At 46.0% G+C, this 27255-nt stretch overlaps 1 protein-coding gene across 7 annotated transcripts in view; it reads left to right on the plus strand.

Annotated features, from left to right (window-relative positions):
- TTLL1 (TTL family tubulin polyglutamylase complex subunit L1) overlaps positions 1 to 27255 on the plus strand; it is a 408294-nt gene that overhangs the window by 311120 nt on the left and 69919 nt on the right. For all 7 annotated transcript variants that reach the window (XR_013606910.1, XM_078673886.1, XM_078673881.1 and 4 more), the window contains 2 exons: positions 2302 to 2410; positions 3323 to 3466. Coding sequence is in view for 6 of the 7 variants with exons in the window: in XM_078673886.1 (XP_078530012.1) it covers positions 2302 to 2410; positions 3323 to 3466 (253 nt within the window). In the remaining variant the exon portion in view is untranslated. The remainder of the gene's footprint in view (positions 1 to 2301; positions 2411 to 3322; positions 3467 to 27255) is intronic.

Here is a 27255-nt window from a genome sequence, read left to right on the forward strand (position 1 = left end):
CACATGTGGACCATGTAAATCAGCAGTTAATACCTTGTGGTCAGCAATGACCACATTTACTTCAGAATATCGCGTGGTTGAACCAAAACCTCTAAAAGAATACCCACTGAGAATATCCAATCAAGGGTGAAACAACTTAAATAGTGTTCCACTGATGCCCCCTCTCCCGAAATGCATTTGTGCAGTGTGAGCTCTTATCTCTTCCACGAGCGACATCTGCAACTTAGGCATGGTTCCAGGTGGATCCTTCAATAGGCCACACATCCCTCCCATATTTTATAATATTTCAGAGGGCAACCTCTCACATTATAAATAGGATGTTCCAGTCCTAAGCAGTGGTCTAACCCCTACTTCCATCACTCCAACGAGGGAGCAGTAGCATCCTTCCATGGCAGTGTAATATCCGCTTGGCTACAACCAGGCCCAGCCACAGCAGGGCTCGCACAAATCTGTTCCTGTCAATGTCATCAAGAAGATGGAGCTTATCAGAGGATTTACAACAGCTTCTGCTCTAGCACCCCCTTCGAACAGTGAAAACCCCCTCTCAAAAGGGTGCCAGAATAGGGCAACTTCAGACTATGTAAAAAATCTCCACAGTCCATCTGGTATCCCAGGTATGTTGTGGATGCTATCAGCCCTCTCTGCTAGAGCCTCTCTCTTGTATAGAACACTCTATGCAGGTAACGTTGCCGAATGTGGCAGTACTGGAAAGCAATGGCCGTTTCCATAGAGGAGGCCAGAACCTCTCTCCAGTCTTCATCTTCCAAGGAGCCCAAGTCCTGGGTCCATGTCTCCCGAAGTGACCAATGTAGTCAGGGGTATTATTGATTAGAGATCGGTATGTAGCTAAGATCTTTTAATATGCAATGTGTGTCAGGAGTATTTTGCCCTCTAGAGGAGTAAACTCTGGAATCTCCTCTTCGTGGGCCAAGTACAGTGTAAGAGCATGGCGGAGCTGAATGTGTTTGTGAAACTGAGACTTATGGAGCTTAAACACCTATTGTAGATCAACAGAGGTCTTCAGTAAGTTCCCCTTGAGCACATCCCCCAATTGGGAGATACTGATAAGGTCCCAGTTTCGATACCCCTGCAAACCAGCCGCCTGGCGTAGCACCTGCACGCCCAAAGAGGGGTCTCATGGGTGATTCGGTCCTTCCAGCCTGTGGCCTCCCTGGAGTCCATCCACGCGCCAAGTGCCACTCTCATGGTTCTCCAGTACCCGGGGATCGTCTCCACATGCAAAAGGTAAAGGAGCGTCAGCGTCCCCATTGCCCAACCCTCTGCTGCATAGGCCGGGTCTGTAAATCCCTGAAATCACCAGTCATTCAAAACAGTTAGTTGAGCGGACTTGTAATAAGAGCTGGGATTCTTAAAGAATCAGTTGGCCTTTTAACAGAAAATGGTGAACAATTAGTGTCTCGAGAAAAAAGAAGACCTGGCATGACACATAAAAAATGCTCTTTATATCCTCCAGGAGCCCGTGGTATGATAACACTTTAACAGAATATTGAGAGAAACACACCGATAGCAAAGAAAAATGGTTGGAAGATGAAGTGAAGAGAAGAGTGGAAGTATATCGACTCACTCCACCACCCAGAAGATACCTTTTGAGCTGTTCATAGGAAGGAAACGCAAACCCCAAGTCTCTCCTTCATGAGGAAGTGAGAAGGGGTTGAGAGTGGATGAAGAACAGTTGGGTTGGAGGAAAACATTATTGATAAAAGTGGAGGAAAGAAAGAAATGATTTGATGTGAAAGGTCAGTGTTCGAAGTTTCCGAAACCCATCATAGTAAAGAAGTTGTTTATTAATGCTGTTAAAATTGAGCCCCAGGCATTTGAAATCTAAACAAAGTGGTAGTGTTTACACGAGATTCTTGAGGGAAGTGCGAGTAACAATGAAAGAAGCCTTGATGGAAGTGATCAAGGGATTACACGTGGGAATAAAATGCAGGCAAGGAGAAGCAACAGTAATTTGAGAGTTCCTAGATGGTAACATGATTATGTAAGTTAAAAAAGTCAGCCGTGCTCAACCTGGGGCAAGTAAATTCCTAAGTGTTACCTGTTCATAAAGGAAGGATCTCTCGAATAAAACCTAATGAAATATTGTATTATAATTGATATTATGATTTATAATATTATGATGTGAGTTGTATTTGATATACATGCAATTTATTATATGATATTTAATTTATTATATGTGCTGATTTGTACTTGCAATGTGCATAACAAGCTAAATCACACTTAAATTTGGTAAGATAGCTGTATCTGCAATATTTTTTGGATTTTCTTTTTGTTTTCAAGGTACAAACTAGGCTTTTGCCGCTTTTGCACAGTGAAATACACACCAAGCACAAGTGAGCTGGATAACATGTTTGTGCACCTGACTAATGTTGCTATTCAGAAGCATGGGGTGAGTACTGCTGTTTCGCGGGTCTCAGTTAATGGCTTTTTCAGTTCATATGACAAAGTTGTATCACCTATCCTCCTCCGGTAAATCCATAGTATGTGGAAGCAGAGTCCTTCTGCATGCTTATAATCAGTAGCCTTACTTAGAGTGTAAAGAATCTAAAGCTGCTCTGGCACAGAACAGACTGGGGTTCCACAGAGCACTGTTAATGCTCAGTTTAGGCCACTTTGTACCTTGCTCTACCCATTGTTCTTTCAACAATTGTCTAGTGACCTTACTAAATCCCAGCCGGGATTGAATAGATGCATAGCTAATTGCTAACTAATGTGTAGCTATGGGACAAAGAGCATTTTTATTCAAGTCAGCAACTTGAGAGATGATTAGCGGACAACAGAAGCGGCCCAGATTTCTGCACCCCACAAGTAATCGATCTGTACCCTGTGCTGTAGCAAGTTTATTTGGCACTGATCCCTACTGCGGTAGCAGGAGAGAGCTGCTTTTAGCTCAGGAATCCTGGTAACTGCTTTCTATTGAATCCAACATATTTGCTGTTGCAATAGTGGGCTGTGTTCTTTAATTTCTAATTCAAGTAGAAGTGGCTCTTGTATATTCCAAAGTCTTTTTTTCCTGCATATGCATGTAGAATAGGTTTGCCTGTACAAATGAAATGCGTTTCCAATCACAGTGTGAATCTGAGGATTTTTTGACTAATTGCACCTGAACTAAAGTAAAATGATTTTTTAAAAGATGAGTGCCCTACCAGAAAAATGTTTGCTGTACTTCTGCCCCCACTCACTCGATGCTGCTCCTTGTCTTTATCATACGGTAAATGACATCTGAAGCTTTCAGTGCATTGTGCATATCTGACCTTTGTTCAAGCTGTTCCTTCAATTAAATGTATTTTATGTCACACAGGATGATTACAATCACATCCATGGAGGAAAATGGACAGTGAGTAATTTACGCCTATATTTGGAGAGCACTTGTGGCAAGGAGGTCACTAACAAACTATTTGATGATATTCATTGGATAGCTGTGCAGTCACTGAAGGCTGTAGCGGTGAGTTTTAATGATAAAAAGACATAACTACAAAATTAAAATGCACACATGTCACGATCTAATAAAGAAATGTTAGCATAGCAAAACCCCTAATTTCTTCGCGTTTCTATGGCCTATTAATGTACATCCATATTAGTAGGGTTTAAAGAACTTTACAATGTGCAGGGGCATTGTTTCATGCTTTTTTAAGATGTTTGCAGGTGAAAATGCCTGAGGAATGGGTACTGCTAAGACCGAGTTATACTTGTCTCCAACACTGACAGAATAGAAACCGTATCACTCTGGTAGGGATATACAATTGTGTGCCCTTTCTTTTACTCAGAAAACCTAGACATCAATCTGTACAAGAAAGTCTCCAGTCACCATGCCTGAATTGTCTGCCCGGGTGTGATTCAGTATGCTTTTGATTATGGGTTATTTATGTGTTCGTAGTATGTGTTGCTGTATATACATATGCTCTGCATACTCCTGCCATCTAGTGTTGGGGTCCGATATTTGCAAGATGTTTTTCTTCTAATAAGTCTTTAGATTCACGTTGCATAGAGTAACTATTCCGTTGGCTTGCAATGTGCATGGGCCGTAACTCTTTTTTCCACCATTAGGTTTGGACATCGCATGGCCCGTGCTCAGAGTTCGATGTGTTCTTTACGCTTCCATTTGGGCCCAACCAGTCTATTTTGCTAATATCTTTTGCTACCTTTCCTTCAGAAAAAAATCTCTTGGACAATAATCCACCATCGACTCCTGAACTGCCAGGGGTTTGGCCCTTTTGAGGGCCTCATGCAACTCCTTTTCAATGACTTTCCGATGGAGAATGTGCACATGGGGTCTGCATAGATGCCCTTTCAAATCTGCCCTCAATTTAATGCAAAGTTTCCATAGACCGATCACCACCAGCTGTGTAATCTTTGCCTGTCCCCTGACCACGATAACAACATCAGATGTGAAGACTCACCCAAACCATCGGCATGGACAACGCCTTCCCTGGAGGGATGAACTGTTTCGGAGCAACTGATCCTTGAACAACTTAAGAAGAAGCTCGATGTGAGGCAAAAACATCTGTTTATCCATCCCTAATCCAGTAAGACATCCTACAAGAACGCCTCCCAAGCCTACAAAGACTTTACCTTGAAAAAAGAGAGCCTACCAATGAGGAGAACTTGCTTCCAAGCCCCCTTGGTACCAAAGGGCAAGAATACAGACACTGACCCAATCCTCCTCCTACCCCTTCCCCATTTCACTGCTAGCTCACACTTCACCACCTCCATATTCGGCAGAGAGTTCCCCTCACTCTTCATATGGACAGGTCAGCCTGCTTCACCCTGTTGACCCCCATGACACATTATTAATTCTGCTGATGAGGGGGGCGGAGCCGGGCCGGCGACCAAGATGGCCGCACGGAGTCCCGGCTCCGCCGGCCTTCTCCCCTCGCCGCCCGATTTGCCTACCCGCCCCGCGCATGAACAGAGCTTTTGTGCGTCGGAGGGGACGCTGTGATGGGGCGTCCGGCTACGGCGAAATTTGGAGCTCCGGGGACTGAGATCTACTCCCTCGCTCTGGGCGGCCCGTCTGATGCCGGCGACCGGGACCTCGCGCTGCTGTGCACCCGGCTACTAGCTCCATACCAGCAGCCACATTCTCCTGTGAGACGCCGATCTCCCACCTGGCGCTCGGTGAATCTCTTGACACCGCCGGAGCCCTCTACAAGACGCGATGCACAGCCCCTTTGTGTTGGATGCTTCTCCCCCCCCCCCCCCCCCAGCACCTTTCATCGGCAGCCGGACTAAGGGAGCGGCGCTTTGTCTCCCTGGAGGCACATTGTATGCCTGCGCGTACTGAACTGTGCTGCACATCCCGGCTCACTTGTGCCAGTGGGGCACGATATCGACGTGTCATTTTCGTGCTGGGGGGGCCTGTGAACACTACCCTGTGGTGGGGGAGACTGTTATCCTGTGCTACTCCATAACTGGGGCATCGGTGAATCTTAATTCTGGCGGGGGCCGGCGATTCTTCAGCCTTGCTGTGCTGCACTGTGGTGGTGCATCCTGGAAAATGGCGACTTGATGGACTCTATCTAGATATGGCGGCGGCCGGGTGTGTTGGATGCTGAGAGAGGGCGAACGAATATCCTTAAAGGGCCGTTTCATCCTATTCTGGAAATGGTGTGAGGTTGTTCCGGTTGTTTTTAACCAATGCTTACTTGTAAGCCATCACTGGTTTTGCCCGTTACTGCTTGCGAGACAACTGTTGCTATCCCCTGTGACGGGGCTACGGCCAGTAATGGATGGGACTTCATGGTGGCTGCAGTGTGGCCATGCTTCCTTTGAATACTCCTGGACGGCTCGCAGCAGATCGACTACAGTATACTTGGCCCCGTGGATGGCGGTTGCTGGCGGTCGATGGGCCGCCCATTGGGACTTTTATGAGACTTTGGTTTCTCCTGGACTGACCTGGGTGCTCCAGTTCGTATTTTCCACCTGACCCGACATCTCAAGATGTGTTCGATCTGTACCATTGATCCTGGGGGTCCGTGGGTCTCGGGTGTGCTCCGGGCGCCATTGTCACTACTGGGGAGATCCTCACCCTCCTGTGTGCATTGAACTGCGTAGCGATTGCATCATCCTGTTTTAGTGGGTGCTCCTACTGTTCTGACTTTATTTTTTCAGTAATCGAACGTCGGGTGGCGGTGGGGGGGGTCGGGGTTCCCACACTGGGAATCTCCCTCACATTTCTTTCCCATTCGTGGGTTGTTGGTTTTCTTCTTTTCTTTCTTCTTTTTACCTTTTGTGTTTTATTCCCTTTCTTCTTGTTTCTCTTCTTCTCTTGTCTATATTTCGGGTTCCTAATGGGTGACAGGCACGCTGCTAGGGGGGGGGGGCCGTAGCCACATGCAGGGGTGCAGGGTGGGGGGTTGGGGGAGGGGTGTTGTTGTTTTTTTATTGTTTTTTGTCCCTATGGCCTTCTTTATTCTTCTTGGTTTTGGCTGACTTCCTTTTTTCCCTTATTTTTCCTTCTCCTGTATTTTTCCTTTTTTCGTGTAATTTGGATCAGACGGGGGGTCGGGTGGTGTTCTTTTTGGGAGGGATTTGGCACTTTGTGCTTATGTTGTTTGCATTGTTTATTGGATTTTGTGTGTACGGCGTTGATATTAGTACACAGCCATTGAATGCTCGCATATCCTGTTTTCACTTCCCAATTATATTTCTTAGAGGGCGTGAATCCTCCTACATGACTTGTTCCAAGTAAAATTCGCTTTATTGTATGACACTGGATCCTTTCTTCCTGCTGTAAGAATGTGCCCTCTCACATCCTGCTATATAGTGGTTAAGTTTGCGAATAAATCCTGAAGTGATATATCGACTGGGCGGGTGCTGACTGGCGCGGAATGAAGTATAGTGTTTGTGTCTCCTACCTACCATATTCAACGCACAAATCCTAACTATTGTTGTTCCTTTAGTTGATATTATGTCGTATGGCTCGCCCTTTCGGTTGTCTGGTCTGAATGTATGACACCTCTTTAAAATTATAAAATGAAACCTGCGTTACTCTTCTTATGTCTGCTGCTACTACGCCGTAGTACTCTTATTTTTCGCTTTTCCGCATAGTAAGACGACCTGGAATGTTGTTGATTGTCATAGCGGCCGGCCCGTAGTGGTTGTAGGCAGACGCTGTGTACTGTGCATAAGATGAATAAAGGTTTTCAAAAAAAAAAAATAATAATAATTCTGCTGATGACTCATGAGATGACAACGATGCTGATCCCCCAGGGGATCCCAAACTGCATCATTATCTAGTTAAGCCGTCACCTCCAGATGACACATTTGCATATCATGAGGAAATACGGAGGGCTGCGACTTTCCACAAAATGGATATGCATGTCGTCCAAGACGAATTCCTTGTGAAGATAGTGTCTAAATCAGAGAGGACATTTCAATTCCTGCCTTTGCTCAAAGGAATGCTGAAGTTGGCCACAGGCACCTTTTTAAAGAGCTAGTCAAGAACATGGTGGTAGTACCTAGGGTGGTCCTCCCCCAATGACCCAGCCTACTTCCAGGGTCAGTTTACTCCACATTTCGTAGTAGTCCACACTGCGCATAAGCACAGAAACTCTCCAGCAACATCTGCTTAACTTGCCCTTCGATGGTGAACATCTATTTGCTCCTTAGGTTGACCAGATGCTGGAGAAAATAAAAAAAGATATCAACACCACCAAAGCGATGGGTCCCCTCCAGACCTCAACTCTTAAAGGCTCCTATCCTATCAGAGGCAGCAGCAGACTGCCAGCAGTACACACTACAAGGCTACACGAGGGGTGCTTACATAGGCAATAATAACGAGGTCAGAGGCAAAGATGATTCCAGCAAGGGAGCATCTGCCTCCAAACATTAACTCCCTCCACATGCCGCCCGACCTCAGAGACCCTATTGTGGAAGACTACAGGATTTCCTTACTCAGTGCGCGAATTCAGATTCAACCAGTGGATCTTAGCAGTGGTTCAACAGGGCTGCTTCCTAGAAATTCTCACACCCCCTACCAACATCCCACCCCACAGCCACTGCCTTAGCAGAGAGCATCTCAGCCTTCTAGAGGAATAGGTCCAAGCTTTTCCTTCAAAAAGGGGCCCGAGAACTAGTACCCCTCCAACATTAGGGCAAAGACGTTTTGTCTCTTTACTTCCTCATCCCTAAGAAGGACTACTCCCTCAGGCACATCCTAACCCTTAGGCCACTCGACTGGTACATCCTTTCTGAACACTTCCACATGCTAATGTTACAGGATGCCATCCCTCTGCTTCAACAAAGTTACTACATGACTATGTTAGACCTCAAAGATGTCTACTTCCACATCTCCATTCATCCCGCCCACTGACGCTACCTGCGCTATGTGGTAAGTGGCCACCATTATCACTTCATAGTACTGCTATTTGTTACCACTTCCCAAATGTCTGGCAGTCGTCGCCACTCACTTAAGGAGAGGAGGCATTCATGTCTTCCCCTCCCTTGACAATTTGTTGATCAAGAGCACAAGCAAGCGCAGGTGCCTAGTGTACACTCAGGCTACCATCTCTCTCCTCCACAGCCTCAGGTTCCCCATCAGTGTTCTAAACGCCTGCAGATGCAACCGTTCCTTGGGGCAACACTATATTTAGTCACAGGCAAGGCTTAACCCTGCCCTCCTATGGTTTTGGCATTTCAGCAGCTCGTACCTCTTTTTCAGCTAAATCATTACCTCACTGTCAGAACCCTTATGCACCTTCTCTGCATGATGGACTCATTCATTGCCATAGTGCCCCAAGCCCAGCTACATTTGCGCCCGCTAAAACAATGCCTCTATTAACAGTGGTCACAAGCTGAGGGTCTGATGGCAGATCTAGTGTTGCTAAAGGCCATCGCTCTCTGCAGTGGTGGAACAGAAACAACCTGTTGCAAGGCAGCCCTTTTCTAGACCCCTTCCCTCTAGTCCACAGATGCTTCTCAAGTCGGTTGGAGGGGCACATCTCAATCTGACCACATTACGGGGATTGTGGGCGGGCCCCACATCAGCAGGGCACCAAATCCCAACTACCTTGAGCTCCTAACAATCCATCTTCCCCTAAAAAAAACCTTCCGTCCACTCATCTAGGGAAGGTGGCCCTAGTCTGGATAGACAACATGATGCCTTGTATGACCTACAAAAGCGGGATAGCACGCATTCTCCATCACTCTTCTTCTTTGCTATAAGCTCTTGACATTGAGCACACCATCACCGCATCCACCTGGTGACGGAGTGTTTTATGGGGGTGAACAATGACCTTGTGGACTTGCTCAACAGTATTGATCAATAATTCTGTGAGTGGGTACTCCACCCACAAGTCCACCCCAGCTACTTCCAGTGTTGGTGCACACCGGAAAAACAGCTCTTTGCCAACCCCCCATTCCCTTCACCCCTAATAAAGCAAAATGCCCAAGCTGCACATCCAGGTACATACACAGTCCATGGGCAACAAACTATGGATGAGCTAGGCAGTGATCTTTGTTTATGCTTTTCCGCCTCTCCTGCTCCTTTCTTTTGTGGTGCGAAAGATGTAACAGACATCTCCGAATCTAATCATAGCCCCACCTGGGCCAGGCAGCCATAACACACAGCACTCTTCGAAAAGTCAACCAGTTTCCACAAGAAGCTCTCCAACAGGCCAAATCTTCTTACCAGGACTAAGGTTAGATTAAACATCCAGAACACAGTCCGCTCAATCTAACAATTTGGCACCTGAGGTCCTAGAGTTCAGTTACATATCTCTCCCACCAGAATGCATGGACAGCTTATAAGAGTCTCGCAGACCAACCACGGGTGCATGTTATATGGCAAAGTAGAATAGATTTATTCACTACTGGTTTTCCAAACTCTTGGACTCCCTTAAGCGTGAATTTCAGGATATAATCTGCTACTTACTCCACCTGCAAAAGTCAGGATAAGCCTACACTTCCATATGGCTCCACTTAGCAGCCTCAACAACTTAACAGGGAACATTCCCCCCTTTTCCGCATACCAGTGGTTAAAGCCTTCACAAAAGGCTTCAAAAGTGAAAATTCCCCCAAAAGAATCCCTCATTCCTGGTGTGTAACCTTAATATTGTCCTCATAAGACTCATAGGGCTCCCTTTGGAGCCCTTACACTTATGCTCTCTCCAGTGCCTATCCTGGAAAGTGGCCTTCCTTGTTGCAATAACTTTTCTTAGACGCATGAGAGAGTTGCAAGCCTTCACACTAAAGGAACTTTCATTTAGGTTCATATGGACAGGGTAGTACTCAGAACTAACCCAATGTTCCTGCCTAAGCTGTTTTCCCCTTTTTCATCTTAACCAAACAAAGGATCTGTCTTCTTACCCCAACCAGACTCGATAGCAGAGAGCTCTCCACACTTTAGATGTTAAACACGCTCTTGTATATTACGTTGACAAATGTCAGCAAATGAAATTCCCCTTGGGCATATTCACTATAATGCGATCACTCACAGATAAATATCAAAATGCAACAACATAGGCTCGCATGCAGCAAACAAAGAGGCAATGTAAAAAACACGTATAAAAAATATACTTCACAGTTTATTCAAATTAGGTGCAGTTAAACCAATGTGGTTCACAGTACTAATATCTTTCCACAAAACATAATATGAAAAACAATAAAAACTAATCCAATAGCACACAAAAGGGACAGAATACAGGAAGGGAAAATTGATTCCTATTCATAAAACAAGGAGATACACAATGATAAGATCAATTCAGTTTTTGCATCAGAATCAATGTCTCTCAATGCTTAAAGTATTTCTCCTTTTTCTGAGCATCAACGCGTTTCGGTGGGCACTTATAATATAGCCAACACCTTCTTCAGGAAATTAATATAACCATCCCATAAAATCTGCAATTAGAAATTATATACAGTCAGCACCAATTAATGTTTCACAATACACTATTATGAGTACATTTCTTTTTACAGAGCCTCAATATTTATACATACCACATCATAACATAAACAGTCATAACAAAGACAAACACTAATAGCAGCAAAACATCTATACGATAGAAACAGGTCATTATTATTCATGCAATTCATCAATTTAGATTATTCTAGCATTGTAATACAGTATTTATCTTCACTATTGCATAAGCAACTGGTACCTCAAATATAAACAGAGTCAGATGGACATCTATATCATAGCTCAGATAACCACCAATACCAACATTATAATTTATACAAATCTGAAAGAGTAATATGGTCATACATTGCTTAAGTCTCTATTATACATAGTAACTAGAAAGCATTTAACCATATAAACCTTTTCGACGAATTAAAAGTGGATTCAAAATATTGTCATCATTCCACTATATGGCTCTATTACCCATTCTTTATCATTGTTAGTTAGAGCTTTCCATCCATTCTACTTCGAGGGTTTAACCTAGAGAAGGCATCTTCTAATAGTCTGTGCCTATAATACACTGCGACAGTAAAGTAGATGCAGATCATAGCTCATAGTATGCATCACTAAAATGTCTCTAATATCTATAGAAATGCATCACTAGAGAGAGGAGTATATATATACCTTCTGGTTCCTGTCAGTCAGGGAGCAGCTTCACTAGTTACTAAGCAGCACTCAACGCTTCATATGCAGCGTGCTTCGAGCAAATGGAACAAACGTTTCTGTAGAACAAAGCACGACAGCGTAAGCTATGATGGAATGAGCCGAAGCTCCTACAACAGCATTCAAAAAGTTAAGAATAGCGTACCTGATATATATATATATATATATATCAGGTACGCTATTCTTAACTTTTTGAATGCTGTTGTAGGAGCTTCGGCTCATTCCATCATAGCTTACGCTGTAATATAATATATATATATATATATATCAGGTACGTATATATATATATATATATCTCTCCTGCTCCGGAGTTGCACACAGCTTCCAGGTTTCCTCCTCTTCTCCTTCTGTGCTCGTGGTTGAGTTCAGCTGCTGCCACTTTTTGAAGATGACCTTGAAATCTTTGCTGGCTTGACCTCGTTGGTGCTCCGCCTTGTATCCAAAATGGTGCAGTATTGTACTTTTATTATTGATGTCCTAGCCAAATAGTGAAGTGGACTGAAGCCGAAGCAATCCATCGCCCTTGGTCTCCCAGTCCGGCACCTTGCTCTCTGCTGGTACCCCATGCTCACAGCTGGGACCGTTGAGTCTCATTTCGGCACCTACATGTCAAAGCTGACCTCCTTGTCTCTGCCGTTCTGTTTGAGCTATCCGTCCCCTTAATCCGCACTGTAGTCCTGAGAGTGGTGGGAACTTGTAGAAACCACTGCCGTGCTTGTCTTTCTGGAGGGAGTTTGTTTTCGTGACACACTAACTTTTTTTACCTCTTTAGCATCCCCTGCCTTCTGGTACCATGCCTGTTGGCTCTACTGCTACGCCGCTGCCTGCAGATTCCTTAACCTTTTCTTCAGATCGAGGTATGTCATGGTCTTCAACTCCCCACCTGTGCTTTTTAGGTCTCGTGGCGTTAACCGCGCAAAAGCGCGGTCTCGCCAGAGGAGCTGTGTGAACAATAACTGCGTCAGCCCCGTGCTGAGGTGCATCATCAGAGCTGTGTGAATAATAACTGCGTCAGCCCCGTGCTGAGGTGCATCATTAGAGCTGTGTGAATAATAACAGCTGTGAGCCCGTGCCTGAGGTGCATCATCCGGGCTGTGTGAATAATAACTGCGTCAGCCCTGTGCCTGAGGTGCATCATGAGAGCTGTGTGAATAATAACAGCTGTGAGCCCCGTGCCTGAGGTGCATCATCAGGGCTGTGTGAAAAATAACTGCCGGCAGCCCCGTGCTGAGGTGCATCATCAGAGCTGTGTGAATAATAACTGCGTCAGCCCCGTGCTGAGGTGCATCATCAGAGCTGTGTGAATAATAACTGCGTCAGCCCCGTGCTGAGGTGCATCGTCAGAGCTGTGTGAATAATACCAGCTGTGAGCCCGTGCCTGAGGTGCATCATCAGAGCTGTGTGAATAATAACTGCGTCAGCCCCGTGCGTGAGGTGCATCATCAGAGCTGTGTGAATAATAACTGTGTCAGCCCCGTGCGTGAGGTGCATCATCAGAGCTGTGTGAATAATAACAGCTGTGAGCAACAGTATAATCTTGCACACACTCTCACTGCTCACCAATTCAAAGTTTGCTAAAAATTTTATGCAACGCATTGTCATACACAATGCCAATAACTCAAACTTTAATGCTGTGAGACCTATTGCATTGTAAATGCTTGTGTTTTTATTGCGATAGAGTTAGGGTACCATATAGACATTTGTCTATATGGTACCCTATCCCTTTGGTTTTTGGGTCCCTCTTTTTTACTAGAGATATTACATTGACAAAACAAAGGCTTTCCGCAAGGCAGACCAACTTTTTGTAAATTTTTCAAAAACCCAGAATGGCTAGCCTTATCCAAAGCAGGTATGGCCAGATGGATAGTCTGGTCCATTCTAACTTGCAGCTATGGCCTACCTAGGAAACATTCCCCTGGCTGACTAATGTAAAGCAGCTACATGGTCAATCCCACACACATTCACTAAACACTATTGTGTAGCTATCATAGCCACATAACCAGACAACAGGCTTTGCTTGGCCAGATGGTGTTAAGGACCTTATTTCAGACATCTGCATCATCCACATGCTAGCTACTACTTGCTGATGGGTACTGCTTTACAGTTTATGCAGAGTATGTGTATCTACAGTAACACATGCTGTGAAAGTAAAAAAGTTACTTGTAAGCATCTGTTCATTACATGTAGTGCAGTAGATTTACATGCACCCACCCTCCTTCCCGGAAGCATGTGGCTCTGATCACAGATCTCTTCTTTTTCTTAACTAAGCTCCTTTCGCAATGCACATGTGCTCTTTAATCTGTCCACTTACCAGTCCATACTACACTTACCCACTGTGTGAAAAACTATTTAACATGGAGTTGATACCCATGGGCATTGCCAGCCAAGGGAGTCTATACCTTGTGATTTTGAAGTCTTTGAAGAAAAAGAACTTGCAAACATTGTGAGCCCATCACTAAATGGTAGGATTATGCCAGGCCTGTTACTCTACAGCACTACACACTAAGAAAAGATGCTTGCAGGGTAAGTAACATTATTCTTCCATTAGTTTCACACCACATCTTATGCACAACACCCATCCATGCAGCTCCTGCTCACTAGCTCATCCTTAGATAGCTTTCCGTGAGTAATGGCATTTACTCAATTGCTTTCTCCTCAGTTGGCTAACAATTATGGTTTGCTTACCGCATTTAATACTGTCATAAAATCTAACTTTGGGAAGGAGGTCATTCAGGACCAATAGCTCATCTGAACTTAGACCACAGCATTGTTTCTCGTCTCACCTCTTTCGTATCCACAGACTACCATGTTGGGGATCTAAGTTTTCCTCTTTTTTTGTGTGTTGTGATAGAGAAATGGATGTGAAATTGAAGGAGAAGCTTTATGAGTGTTTCTTGATTTTCAATTTCATCTATATCCTCATGGATAAATTCTGGTAGATGTAAGTCTTTAGTGAGTTCACCTACTGCCTTAAAAACAACTTCTGTCTGGTTAAGATACTTTCTTCCAGCACAGAGAAAACATTTTCTTCACCCATGCAAGAATATGATTTCAATGAGGCACCTTACAATTGTCAGGACCTTAACTCTTCTTCTCTTGTCTCTGGGTAGATAAGAAATTCTGTTTTTTTTCTGCTTTTTATGTGTGTGTATTTATGCACGTATAGTCTCCTAGTCTATAACATTTGTGCCATGTTTTAGGAGCTATTCATAGAGATAAGAGGCATTTCTTTTTTCTCAGAAGAACACAGATATGATTTATGAAAATATTTACCAGAATACTTTTATATCTAAAACCAGTTAATGGCACTCCTCCAAAGCAATTGTTTTATAATCTGTACCGAGGCGATGTAGTTTTATCAGTCCTCATTGCAGCTGCAGTACTCAACTAGTCCACTATAGGTTTGACATGCATATATACTTTTGCCAGCAATTAAACTCAATTATGTTGTTGCAGCTTACGGAGTAGTTTTACTTTTTAGGTGTCTGACCACATGTGTGCCTGGATGCTTTTGCATTAGATGCATATTAATGCCTCCACCACGGAACTTCCTGCTGCAGTGGGAAAAACTTCTCAGAGCACAAGCCCAAGCACACCAGCAGCGTGCTGGAATCCATGAAGATCTTTAACATCTGGATCACCTCATGGACTGACATCCTGGCCCCACTTAAATGCAACACAATGGTAAGAGCCCGATCACAAGCCCACTGGTGCACAGAGGAACTCAGGCTGACAATACACCACTGCAAGCGACTGGAGGGCAGGTGGAGGACAGAGACACCTACATCTCTGCCCGGAGATGCTGTCACCAACACATCAGGTGCACCAAGTGCACAACACTGGTAGATCACATTGACGTTGGTACCAACAATAGCAAGGAAATATTCGCCATGATCAAATATTTCACCTTGCCTGCTACCACCTCCTGCAACATTACCCTCTCACAAGACCTCTGCAACAAAATCTTAGAATACTTCAGTGACAAGACCACCTCCATATACTGAACTGTGACTTGCAACCAGACCCAGCTCAACTTTCCACCACACGCAACAATCGGATCCTAGCATTGTGACTTGCCATCTCCATGTAGGAAACTGCCACCACCAGGAAGACCATCCACTCTGGAGCCCCATCGATCCCTGACCCCACCACTCTTTCACCAATGGACTCTGACCCATCAGTAAATTGCTTCCTGAAAACACCCCCCCTTCCTGCTCAGGAAACCCTCCGCAGACCTAACCATGCTCACCAACTTCACTTCATGCCTAGAGATTGAGCGGCAGCAATTGATCAAAGAAAGGGAAGGCTATGCAAAAAAGAACCCTGTTATGGTGGATAGTTCTCTGTATCAATATCTGCTGCTCGTTTGCAATAATCAGCTCCCTGAGGGCTTATGAGGCATTGATATCTGCCAGGCTGCAACATGGGCGTCAATGCATACATCCACAAAGCACTAATACATTGACAGCCCAGTCTGTTGAGGACACTTCACCTGCTCAGTCCTACAGGAGTTTTTGGTTTGAGTCCACTCCACTGACCCTCCACCTTTAGGAAGTACTGCTCTGGTATATATTCTAAAAGTGAGGAATTTGTGGTTAGAAGTATCCATCAGAAGAGCAAGTTACTTACCATTGGTAGTCCTCTTTCTGGTGGGTACTCTTATCTACCTTAATTTACTCACGGCCCTTGCACCTCCTAGTTCTGTAGAGTGGCCTCAATTTAATATCTTAAAAAAGGACAATGATCAGCACTCTGTCACCAGCATTTGTTTTACACTCCACGTCTGAGGGCACAGAAAATAAAAGCACAAGAAAGTGACATCAGTGTTCAAGGGGTGGTGCTTAACTACAGCTCCTCTTTTAAAGCACGGAGCTGCACGTTGCCACCTACTTGTGTATTGGAGCATTGCTGATATATTATAAGAATCCATTTTGGCACAAGGGTTTTATTCTAAAGGAGGAATCTGCCGTTGGATAAGGTTATCCACCAAAAAGAGCTTTACCGAAGACTTGTTTTACTGGGCATGATAGAGGAGGCCAGGGCAACTGGAAACCTTATTGCTCCTTATGTTTTGTCAAGTTGAGTGCAACTCACCTTCTGTCCTCCTGGAAACACAAATGTTGCATAATCCACTATACGATGTAGGTCACTCTTGATTCAGGTTAGGGGACCTGCCACCTCTGGAGACCAGCCCAGTCATTCGGGATTGTCTCTTTGACGACCCGTTCTTGAAGTAGTTTGGAACATTTGGTCCTAATTTTACGTTCTTTGACGAAGGATGTGCCTGTATGAAGAAGGTTTTTTTAATCCAAAATTATGACTAGGATTGATTGTGATAGGAGCTTCTTGGTCAGCCACCTGACTAATAAAGTCTACCTAAACAGACAGGACAACAGGAAAGTAAACTGGCAGGATAATAAATAAACTTGTGGCTTCTTCCTGTTTAGGACTCCAGGCCAGGTTCACAGATGTCATGGAGGTTTTAGAGGTGCCACAAATGCTCTAGGAGGTTATAGGGATAAGGAATATTCTTTTTTTTGTGAAAACTGGAAGGGACCTTAGTTTAATACATCAGGAACTAAGGGTGCATAACCGGGCCCCCTTTGTTGCTCCAGACAATGGTGGGATTCTACATAGAGTTGTACAGGCTACTGAAGCAGGAGGGGGGCTTCTTTCCTTGCATTTCTCTGAAAAACAAGAATACCTTCCGGGGGACAGATGCCACTAGCCAGATTATCTAAACTGTTTAATGAATGGCCTCTCTATCATTTAAAAATGGAGGGCACCCACCTTCCACCCACCTTCTTAATAACCATGCAGCCAGTATAGAATATAACATTTCCTAGTTAACATGAAGAAAAGGTTCAGTTCTAGTAAGGACACTGAGGCAAGGACATCTCACCCTTTAAGACTTATTCCAGTGCTTGCTTTTGCTACCCTTTGTTAATACCATATATGCTTGTAATACATTTTAAAGTTTAACGGTTAAGAAAAACTATGGGGGGGGAGGAGCTTCGCGCGCAACCAAGATGGCCGCGTGAGCACAGGGCTCCCGAGACCTTTGCCACCTCCCGCATCTATCCTGAACATTATCCTGATTATGACGACGGGTTATTGAAGACGCAACCCAGCTGATGTAATAGCTGCTTTCAGAAATCGATTTGGACTCCGGGAACCGTAACTACAGCACTTTGAACTTTTGTGGCCTGCTCCATGACACTGCCTGGGGCTCAAGTCAATGTGGTGCCCAGGTAGTAATTGAACAACAACGGCCTACGGGGCCCTGCTCACAGCCCTGGAGTTAACTTTCGGTTTCGTTTTTGGCTCCTCGGCCTTCTCCTGCCTCGAGACCGCTTTGACAACCCGGGATGCAATCTGACCCCGAAATTCCACTGTTTGCCTGCCATCGAGTGTCTCTGGTTGTGTGACATCGGGCTGGAACTTGTTTCTGGTGATCCTGGTGGGTGGATCGAGAGGAGTCATTTTTACCAGGTCTCGAGGGCCCCTCAGGGGCGCAACACCCAATATGGCGGGCAAACCCGAAAGCGAGAAACGGAAGACCAAGACCGTTCACCGGGGGGGGCGCTATCCAATCGAATATCATGGATCGTTACACTCATCCCAAGGGATCCCCCCCGGTGTTGCGAGTAGGTCCCTGGGAGATGCGGGAGACGACTTGACCCTGTATAATGTCATGGGCGCCATTGCTAGTATGAAGACCTTTATCGGCCAACAATATGAGGCTCTGGCCTTAAAGCTTGACACTGTGGCAATTGATGTCAACTTGATCAGGGCGGATTTATCAAGGACTAACGAAAAAGTTAAATCCTTAGACTTGAAGACCTCCAGCCTTACGACTGATGTGTCCGATTTACAGACAGAGGTTCGCAAACTGCGATCCTCTAATGATCTCTTTTCTCGCCGGCTGGAGGATTTTGAAGGTCGGGCTAGACGCAACAACATACGTATTATTGGGGTCCCTGAAAAACCGGAAGACCCAGCCGTGGATCTCCTTGTCGAGGACCTCATCCTAAACCATCTTGCCCCCAAAGGCCTGAGCAACTTCTTTGCGGTGGAACGCGCACATAGAGTGCCGGGCGGGAAGCCAAAGCTGGGCGCCCCTCCGCGTCCCATCATCACCAGAATTTTTAACTTTAAAGATAGAGACGCTATCCTGCAGGCGTCGCGGGTGGGCGGCCCTACGAAGTTTGAAAATTGTACGGTGAGCTTCTACCCAGATTTCACCCAGTTCGTTCAGAAACAAAGGATGGGGTTTCAAGGGGTGAAGCGACGATTGAGAGACATGGGTATGAAGTATGCGATGCTCTTTCCTTCTCGGCTGCATGTAGAACGTGAAGATCGGACGTTTTTCGGCCCGGTGGAACAGGAGTGAGCAGTGGTTTCGGATTTCTGGACATTGTACACAACTGGCAGCTGTGGTTTGATTACTTTTATAATTGCACTGTTTGTAGTGGTATACCCAGAGGTGGCGGGGGGGGGGTTGAGACTCTTCCTCCTCCGGGTTTCTTTTTGTAGACTAGTTTAATGTTAGGGCGACAGGCACATCCGGTTTTTTGGGGTGGCTTTTGAGTCTAACGCAGGAGTGCAGGGTGGGGGGGTATGTTTTGGGTAATTGTTGGGGGTGGGAGGGGGTTTGTATGCGTTTCATTTTGTTTCAAGGCAACGCATTGTTTAACTTCTAGACCTGGGTGTTGTGCTCGCTATGGGGCGGATCCTGCATTTATTTCCTGGGATGGGGGGTAGTGGGCTGAAGTAATTGAGCTGGAACGTTAACGGGTTGGGGGACAGGATAAAACGTGGTGTTGTGCTGCAGCTACTGAGGCGCCTCTCCCCTGACGTAGTGTTAATGCAAGAGACGCATCTGATCGGAAATACATGCCACGCCATGAATAGGCGAGGCTACCGTCTCCTGGCACATTCTGGATTTACTACTGGTTCTAGGGGGGTGGGTATCCTGGTCAGGAGTTCCCTCCCCCTGGAGGTTGACAATATAATCCTTGACGACAGGGGGCGCTACGCTGCACTCACTGGTAGCTGGGAGGGGAAGACTGTCTCTCTGCTTTCCGTTTATGTCCCCCCTGGCCTACAGGCTACGACCTTCGCTGACCTGGGGAGAGTAGTTCTGGGGCTTCCGGAAGGCAATCTGGTGATGGGTGATGGGTGGAGATTTCAACTCTGTCGTTTCCGGTAGGGAGGACCGTCACCCCCCCCTCCCCCCCCCCCCCCCCCAGAGAACTCATGAGATCGCAGTCTTGGTTGGGTGGTTTCTTGGAAACGGTGGGACTGGTAGTCTCTCTAGACTTGATTATGTCCTGATGCCGGCAGCGCAGGCCTCTTCAATCAGGGAGGTCAGACACCTGGCATGGGGCATCTCAGATCACTCCCCATTGTGGCTTATGATGGATACGAAGATGGGAGCCAAGGGTCGTGTGGCCCCGATTAATCCTTGGTATCTCCGTGACCCCAAAACCCGTGCAGAGTTGATCAGGTCTCTGGATCATTATTTTGCCGAGAATGTGGGGTCTGGGTCCTCTTCTGTTGCTGGCGCCAAGAAAAACAAAAACGAGGCGGTAATCCGCCTTGAGACCGAAATAGCTGAGTTGGAGGGAGATTTGGAATTGGGTATCACTCACGACAAGATTCATCTCCTCAGTCTCAAACAACTTGACTATAGGATGTTGGTAACAGATGCTGCTAAAGTCATGAGTAGAGAGCAGCAGGGACGTTTATATGATGTGAGAGATAAGGCGGGGAAATTGATTGCTTGATTGGATAGAAAGGAGAGGGCGAGTCGCGTGGTCCCTGTGGTTGAGCGAGTGGATGGAGTGAGAGTGACTGATCCTGCCGAGATTGTGGAGTGTTTTGCGGAATATTTCCAAAAAGTGTGTTCCCCAGTATCCGACAGACCAGAGGAAGACTCACATCTACTGTTACGAGACATTGCATTGCCTCGCCTGTCGGATTTAGATAGGGACTGATGGATGCAGCACTTTCCGTTGACGAGGTGGCAACTGCTATTCGCTCCGTACGCTCGGGTAAAGCTATGGGCCCTAATAGTCTCTACATCGAGCTCTACAAGCTGCGTCCTGATAAAATGGCGCTGTATCTGCGTTCTATGTTCCTGGAGTCGCGAGACGTTGGCTCCCTCCCTCGTGATCAGCGACTTGCGACCATTGTGGTGATTCATAAGGAGGGGAAGCCACGGGATCGCTGCGCATCTTATAGGCCTATTTCGCTTCTGAATGCGGAGCCCAAGATCCTCGCGAAATTGCTGGCAAACCGTTTGATAAAGGTGATTAGCGACCTGATCCATCAGGATCAGTCAGATTTTATTCCACATCGCAATACAGCATTGAACTTGCGGCGTTTGCATGGCGTTCTTGCAAGAGCAGCGTCACTGCATGAACCGGCCATCTTTGCCTCCTTAGACGCTACGATGGCCTTTGACACGTTGGAATGGCCGTATCTCTGGGCTGCTCTTGCAAAGTTCGGTTTTGGTCCTGCTTTCATCGGCTGGGTGAAACTTTTGTACGAGGAACCGTTGGCTGAGATTGTGGCGAATGGTCGGGTTTCTAAGTCTTTTCTTCTTGGAAGGGGCACGCGACAGGGGTGTCCGCTGTCCCCGCTTCTTTTTGCCCTCGCCTTGGAACCCCTGGCTGCTTGGCTGCGGTGGGAGCCATCGATGAGGGGTATTCGGTGGACCTCGGATTTTGAGGACCGAGTGTCACTCTATGCGGATGATATCTTGTTGTATCTTAGGTCGCCTCGAAAGTCGCTGATTGTATTGTTTGATGTGTTGAACTCGTTCGGGAGAAACTCCCTTCTTGTGATCAACTGGTCCAAGTCCTGTATTTATGTACTCTCTGGTGACTCTCCTTCTTTGCCGCACGGTTGTCCCATACAAGTGGTGCAGACGGGATTTAAATATCTGGGGTCTTTATCACCTTGGACCCCGTGATCCGTTATGATCGTAATCTGCTTCCCCCGCTCCAACGATTGAAATCCGATGTTGTGGCCTGGCGCAGACTGCCATTGTCCCCCCTCGGGCGTGCAGCTCTTTTCAAAATGATGTCTTTGCCGCGGTTTTTATACGCGCTGCAGAACACACTTGATGTCATTCTGGCGAGCTATTTTCGGGAGGTGGAGAGTTTGCAAAGACAATTGATATGGGCCGGATGTTCGCGTATCGCCCTCACCAAGCTGACGCTTCCCTGGTATGATGGTGGTATTGCACTTCCGGATATAAGACGATACTATTCTGCGCTTTACACCAAATCTGCTGGGAGGAAACTTTCGGGACCCACTAAGATGTGTGGCAATGTGCTAATGCGGCAATGGGATGGAGGGATCGACTGACTCGAGCGACTCCGCTCTATGCATCTGAAAGATTGGGCAGCCTGTGGAAGACAAAAGGTTTCGAGAAGTGGGACATGATTGGTATCTGCAGGGTGAGTGATATCTGGGCCAAAGACAAGGTTAAGACCTTTGAGGAGTTGAAAGTAGAGTATGAGTTGAGTGACAAGGAATTCTTCCATTATGCGCAGATTCGACACGCGCTGAGTTCGGTCTATCCTGCAGGTATTGTTTCCCGGAATCATCCCCACTTGAAGACCGAGTGCTTGATGGTTACGTTCCCGACAGCACTATTTCCTTGATATACAAGAAATTGATTAATGATCGTGTTGATTTGTTGGTCCAACTTAGAGAGGTTTGGACAAGGGATGGTCTGGAGTTGGATGATGAGGACTGGCAGTCGGCGATATCCTCACCGAAGGAGGTCGCGATTCCGGCTCGTCTCCGACTCGTACAACTTAAGATCCTGCACCGGATCTATGTGACCGGTCCTCGCCTGATTCGTATGGGATATTCTGTGGATGGGTTGTGTAGGCGTGGATGCGGTTTAACCAGTACTTTTCTCCACATAATATGGGAGTGTCCGGGAAGTGGTGCGGTTCTGGAGTCGAGTGCATGATGTGATGGCGGAGGTCATGGGCATCGCGCTGTTGCCTGAAGCAAGGCGTTGCTTACTGAATGTTTGGGAGCTGACTGACTATGATGTGGCGCAGACTCAGTGGGGGACCCTCGGGAATATGGTTGCCAAGAGAGATATAGCGCAGTTGTGGGGCTCCCAGAGAACGCCCACGGTCCTGGCATGGAAGGAAATATGGACCGGTGTATGTTTAGAGAGAAGACGGTGTATGTGGCGCGTGGCAGACCTAAAATGTGGGGTAAAATCTGGGACCAATGGAACTCCTATCGGGGTGATATATGTACTCCTCCCCTTGCTGATGCTCCGGATGTTCCATCTTCCCCCTGACCCGACGTTCCTGACGATGTTTTAGCTTTAATATTTTATGATTCTGAGCTTCCCCCCTGCTCCCCCTCCCTTCTGCATTAATGATCTATATCAAAATGTAATGCACTTCCTCCTTCGCTGAGCGCTTCTCCATCTGTACTGACTTTTATTGCCTTGTTTGTTTTATGTTTATTTGAAAATAAAAAGAAATATAAAAAAAAGAAAAACTATGGGGTCCTCTAGCATTGATGATTTGAATATAAAGTTGATTACGTCATGGCACGAGAGTTAAACTGGTACACGAAGAGAGGGGGGAGGCAAAGAAAAGGAGGTCCAATACCCGTGCTCTCAAGGTAGGACGTGTCAATCACTGGAGGGTAACTGTTCCTACGAGTGATTTCTAACCCATTCGGCAGCATGAAGTATAGGTGAAAAGATGCCCATCTTACTATGTGGTGGAAGGTTGGGGAAAGGGGAATATCTCCTAATTGGAGAGTTGCCTTCACACACCCGTTAAGGTGTCATGCTTCATCTTGGGCGTTTTCGTCCTCATGGGGGTGGCGTTGCAGTGTCCCTCAGGCCCAGCAAGAGGGCTCTTTGGCTGAGAACTTTTTAGAGGAATGCCGCTGTGGTAAGTGCATCCACCAGAAACAAAACAGCAGCAGTCATGCGGACCATCCAGTCGGGTGCCCTCACAGACCCATGCTCCCACCACATCTACAACCTGGGAGCATCACCAATTAACACCCCCCTCACCCACATCTTCAACACGCCCATCATGTCCTTTAATTTCCCAGGTGAATAGAAACTTTCAGAAATCAACGCCCTCCTCAAGAAGTCCACAGCTGACCTGGATCAACTGAGCAACTTCTGACCATTCTACTTGCTCCCCTATCCAGCCAAAGTGATTGAGAAGGCCATCAATAGCCAACTCACAACCCACCTCAAACTTCACCATCTTCTAGACAACAGTCAGGATTCAGAAAGAACCACAGCACTCATCACGGCCACCGATGACATGGAAATCATTCAGGACCGAGGAGAAACAGCGGCCCTTCTCCTGCTTGACCTCTCTGCGGCCTTAGACACTGTCTCCCACAACAACCTCATCAGCAGACTCCACAAGAAAGGCATACAAGGCCTGCTCTCAAATGGATCTATTCCTTCCTCACAAGGGGACCTCAAAGGGTCAGGCTGCCACCCTTTACATCAGAGACCAAGAAACTGATATTTGGAGTCCAATAGAAATCGTCCCTCAGCACCGCCCGCCACCGCACTTTTTCAACATATGCATGACATTGCTAGCCAGCATCATCTAAGCACAGGACATCACTGTTATCCCTTACACTTATGACACCCAACTTATCACCAACTGCTTTACCAGAGAGGTTTCCTTGTTCAAAGTCATTATCTCATGCAGTGTATGTGGTAGTAAAACCGGGCTTTTTTCATTTAATTCTCTCTGTATGGTGGTAATACTCTGAAAATTTTGCAAAATAACACATTAATGGGCTACACTTATTTTCGCTGCCGTAGTGTGTGTGTGGGTGTGTGTGTGTTCACTTAAAAAAAATGAATAAAGTGATGTTATAGTTAGGTTGAAACTGTCAGTTTAAACACAACATTTTAAAATGAAATACACTGAAATTCACAAGTTATAGTTATTTCAAATAACTCATGCCCCCGCCATGCACAGTGTTGTCATCAATGATGGCATTTCAGATATCATCAGTGATGTTGTCAATTGTGTCCTAGAACATTTCGGGGGTGATGTAATATGTGAGGGTATAAACAGTGGTGCAAGTTACTTGAAATAACTATAAATAGTGAATTTCAAGTGTTTTTTTCAATATAAAATATTATGTTTAACCCGTTTCGTGCTCGCCTCGGCAAACGGCCGACGCGAGCATTACCTTTTGGTGTAGCGTCACCTTAACCTTTGGTTTTATTTAGTGAATTTCTGAGGATTGTTTTAATGCAAAGTAAAATATTATTTCCATACCTAACTATAACGTCACTCTAAACTTTGTTTTTTTTCCCAGTGAATTTCTAGGCTTTTTTTAACATAAAGTAATATTTTATTACCATACCTAACTATCCCAATCCCCTACCGTCCATGACCATGCCCGTGAGCAGCTACTCTCTGATGCATACAGTCTTTAACTGAAGATTGTTCTTTCCTTCGACAAAGATAGCAGCATGGCAAAACTTTATTCATTTACAAACTATCTTCAGTTAAAGACCTCATTGCAGCCAATGGGCGAAAGTGAGAACAATAAAGTTTCGCCATGCTGCTGTCTTTGTCTAAGAAAAGAACAAACTCACCTGTTTGTAATTGGACTCTGCAAGAGGACATAAACGCAGTGTAAAGTCACGCAGTTAGTCGAACGCAGAAGCTTCCACCCGTGATCAGGCCTAGAAATAGAGGAGAAACGCATTGGGTGTTTAACCGGTGTTGCTTCTTGCATGGATTAAAAACACTTTTTACCACTTTCATCCGGCGTCGGTGCGCCTTTCTTCAAAAAGGGAGGTGGAGTTTTGGATGTTGATTCGGGTGGCTCCGGTCCTGCAGCACCAACCCGCCCTGAAGGGTCTGTGGCTCAGTTCATCGGAGCAACTTTGTTGGTTCATGATTACAGTGAGCACGGCCCGGCTAGCCACCGTTACGAACAAAAACAGAGAGACGCTAGATGAAAATCGGAAGGTGAGCAGGCAAGGGCTGTGAGAGGGATGTTTCCATTTGCTGATGGATAGCCAATTGAAAATGCTTTGCAAGAAGAATTACTTACGACACAGCAGGTTTTAATGAACAGTTCATTTACAAACTGTCTTCAGTTAAAGAACGCATTGCAGCCAATGGGCAAAAGTGAGAATAATAAAGTTTCGCCATGCTGCTGTCTTTGTCGAAGAAAAGAACAAACTCACCTGTTTGTAATTGGACTCTGCATGAGGACACAAAGGCAGTGTAAAGTCACGACATTAGTCGGACGCAGAAGCTTCCTCCCTTGATCAAGCCTCGGAATAGAAGAGAAACGCTTTGGTTGTTTAACCTGTGTTGCTTCTTGCATGGATTAAAAGCACTTTTCACCACTTTCATCTGGCGTCGGTTTGTCTTTCTTCAAAAAGGGAGGTGGAGTTTTGGATGTTGGTGCGGGTGGCTCCGGTCCTGCAGCACCGACCCGCCCTGAAGGGTTTGTGACTCAGTTCATCGGAGCAACTTTGTCAGATATCTGTGTCTGGGGTGAGTGTCTGAAAAGTTTCAGCACTCCGTCCATCATCTCCTTCTGTTTGGTTTGTTCGCCCTAAGTTGGCAGGGTATGCCCAGAAGTGGGTCCCTTGCTCACGGGATTCAAGCTAGCCTGGCTGATGAGGGGTGTTACCCCGAAACCGGTCCCAGGATGCTTGTTTCCAGTTCAGTGAAGACCTGGCTTGGCAGTTCAGGCTGGACTGTTTCCATGAGGCACAGGGTCAAGTCTGATTTGCATATAGCTGGGTCTGTACTGAGGTGGCGAAGTGAACTTAAGATCTGTGACTGGGGGCGAGTGTCTGAAAAGTTTCAGCACTCCATCCATCTTCTCCTTGTATTAGCAGAATTAAACGTACCATAGTACACCAGTGTCTATGTTTGCATGCCCCCGATTTGGTACTGCTACAGGAAACCCACCCCAGAGGCATTAGCTACAAGTCACTAGATAGATTTAGCTACACCCTTCTGGTGCATGCTGGCTGCAGCAAAGAATCCAGGGGAGCGGGTATACTAATAAATAAATGTGTGCCTTTCCTCCCCAACAGTACATAATCCGATCCACTTGGTTTATATGCGGTACTACTGGGGCACTGGGAGGGCAGTACGCTGAACATTTGTTCTCTCTGCATATACCACCAAGACTGCACGCAGCGACATTTACGGATGTTAGTGCCTTGCTGTTGGAAATGCTGCCTGGGATCTTCATATTAGGGGAGAGAAAGTGGACAGGAATGCTGTGGCCAACCCTAATATGGACAAAGAGTGCAAGGCTGTCGCCTTGAATGAGCTGGGTCCACTGAGGTCTTTCAAAGAAGCGATAGGATTCACAGATTTGTGGCGAGTTCATAACCCACAGCAAAGGTAGAACACGTATTTCTTGGCAGCTTACAGCAGTTTCTCCTGTCTCGACCATATATTTACCCAAAAAGTACATCCAGGCAAATTCAGAGATGGTTGAAACGAAACACTGGGTATCTCCGACCATTCGCTGGTGGAGGTGATGCTATGTGGCCCGACCCGAGACAATACACTAGCTCCCAGAATTGACCCCTGGCACTTGCGAGATAAGGCAACCAAAGATAAACTCAGAGAGAGGGACAACCAATATTT

Source organism: Lissotriton helveticus, chromosome 1_1 (genome assembly GCF_964261635.1).
Source record: "Lissotriton helveticus chromosome 1_1, aLisHel1.1, whole genome shotgun sequence".
Taxonomy (NCBI): Eukaryota; Metazoa; Chordata; class Amphibia; order Caudata; family Salamandridae; genus Lissotriton; species Lissotriton helveticus.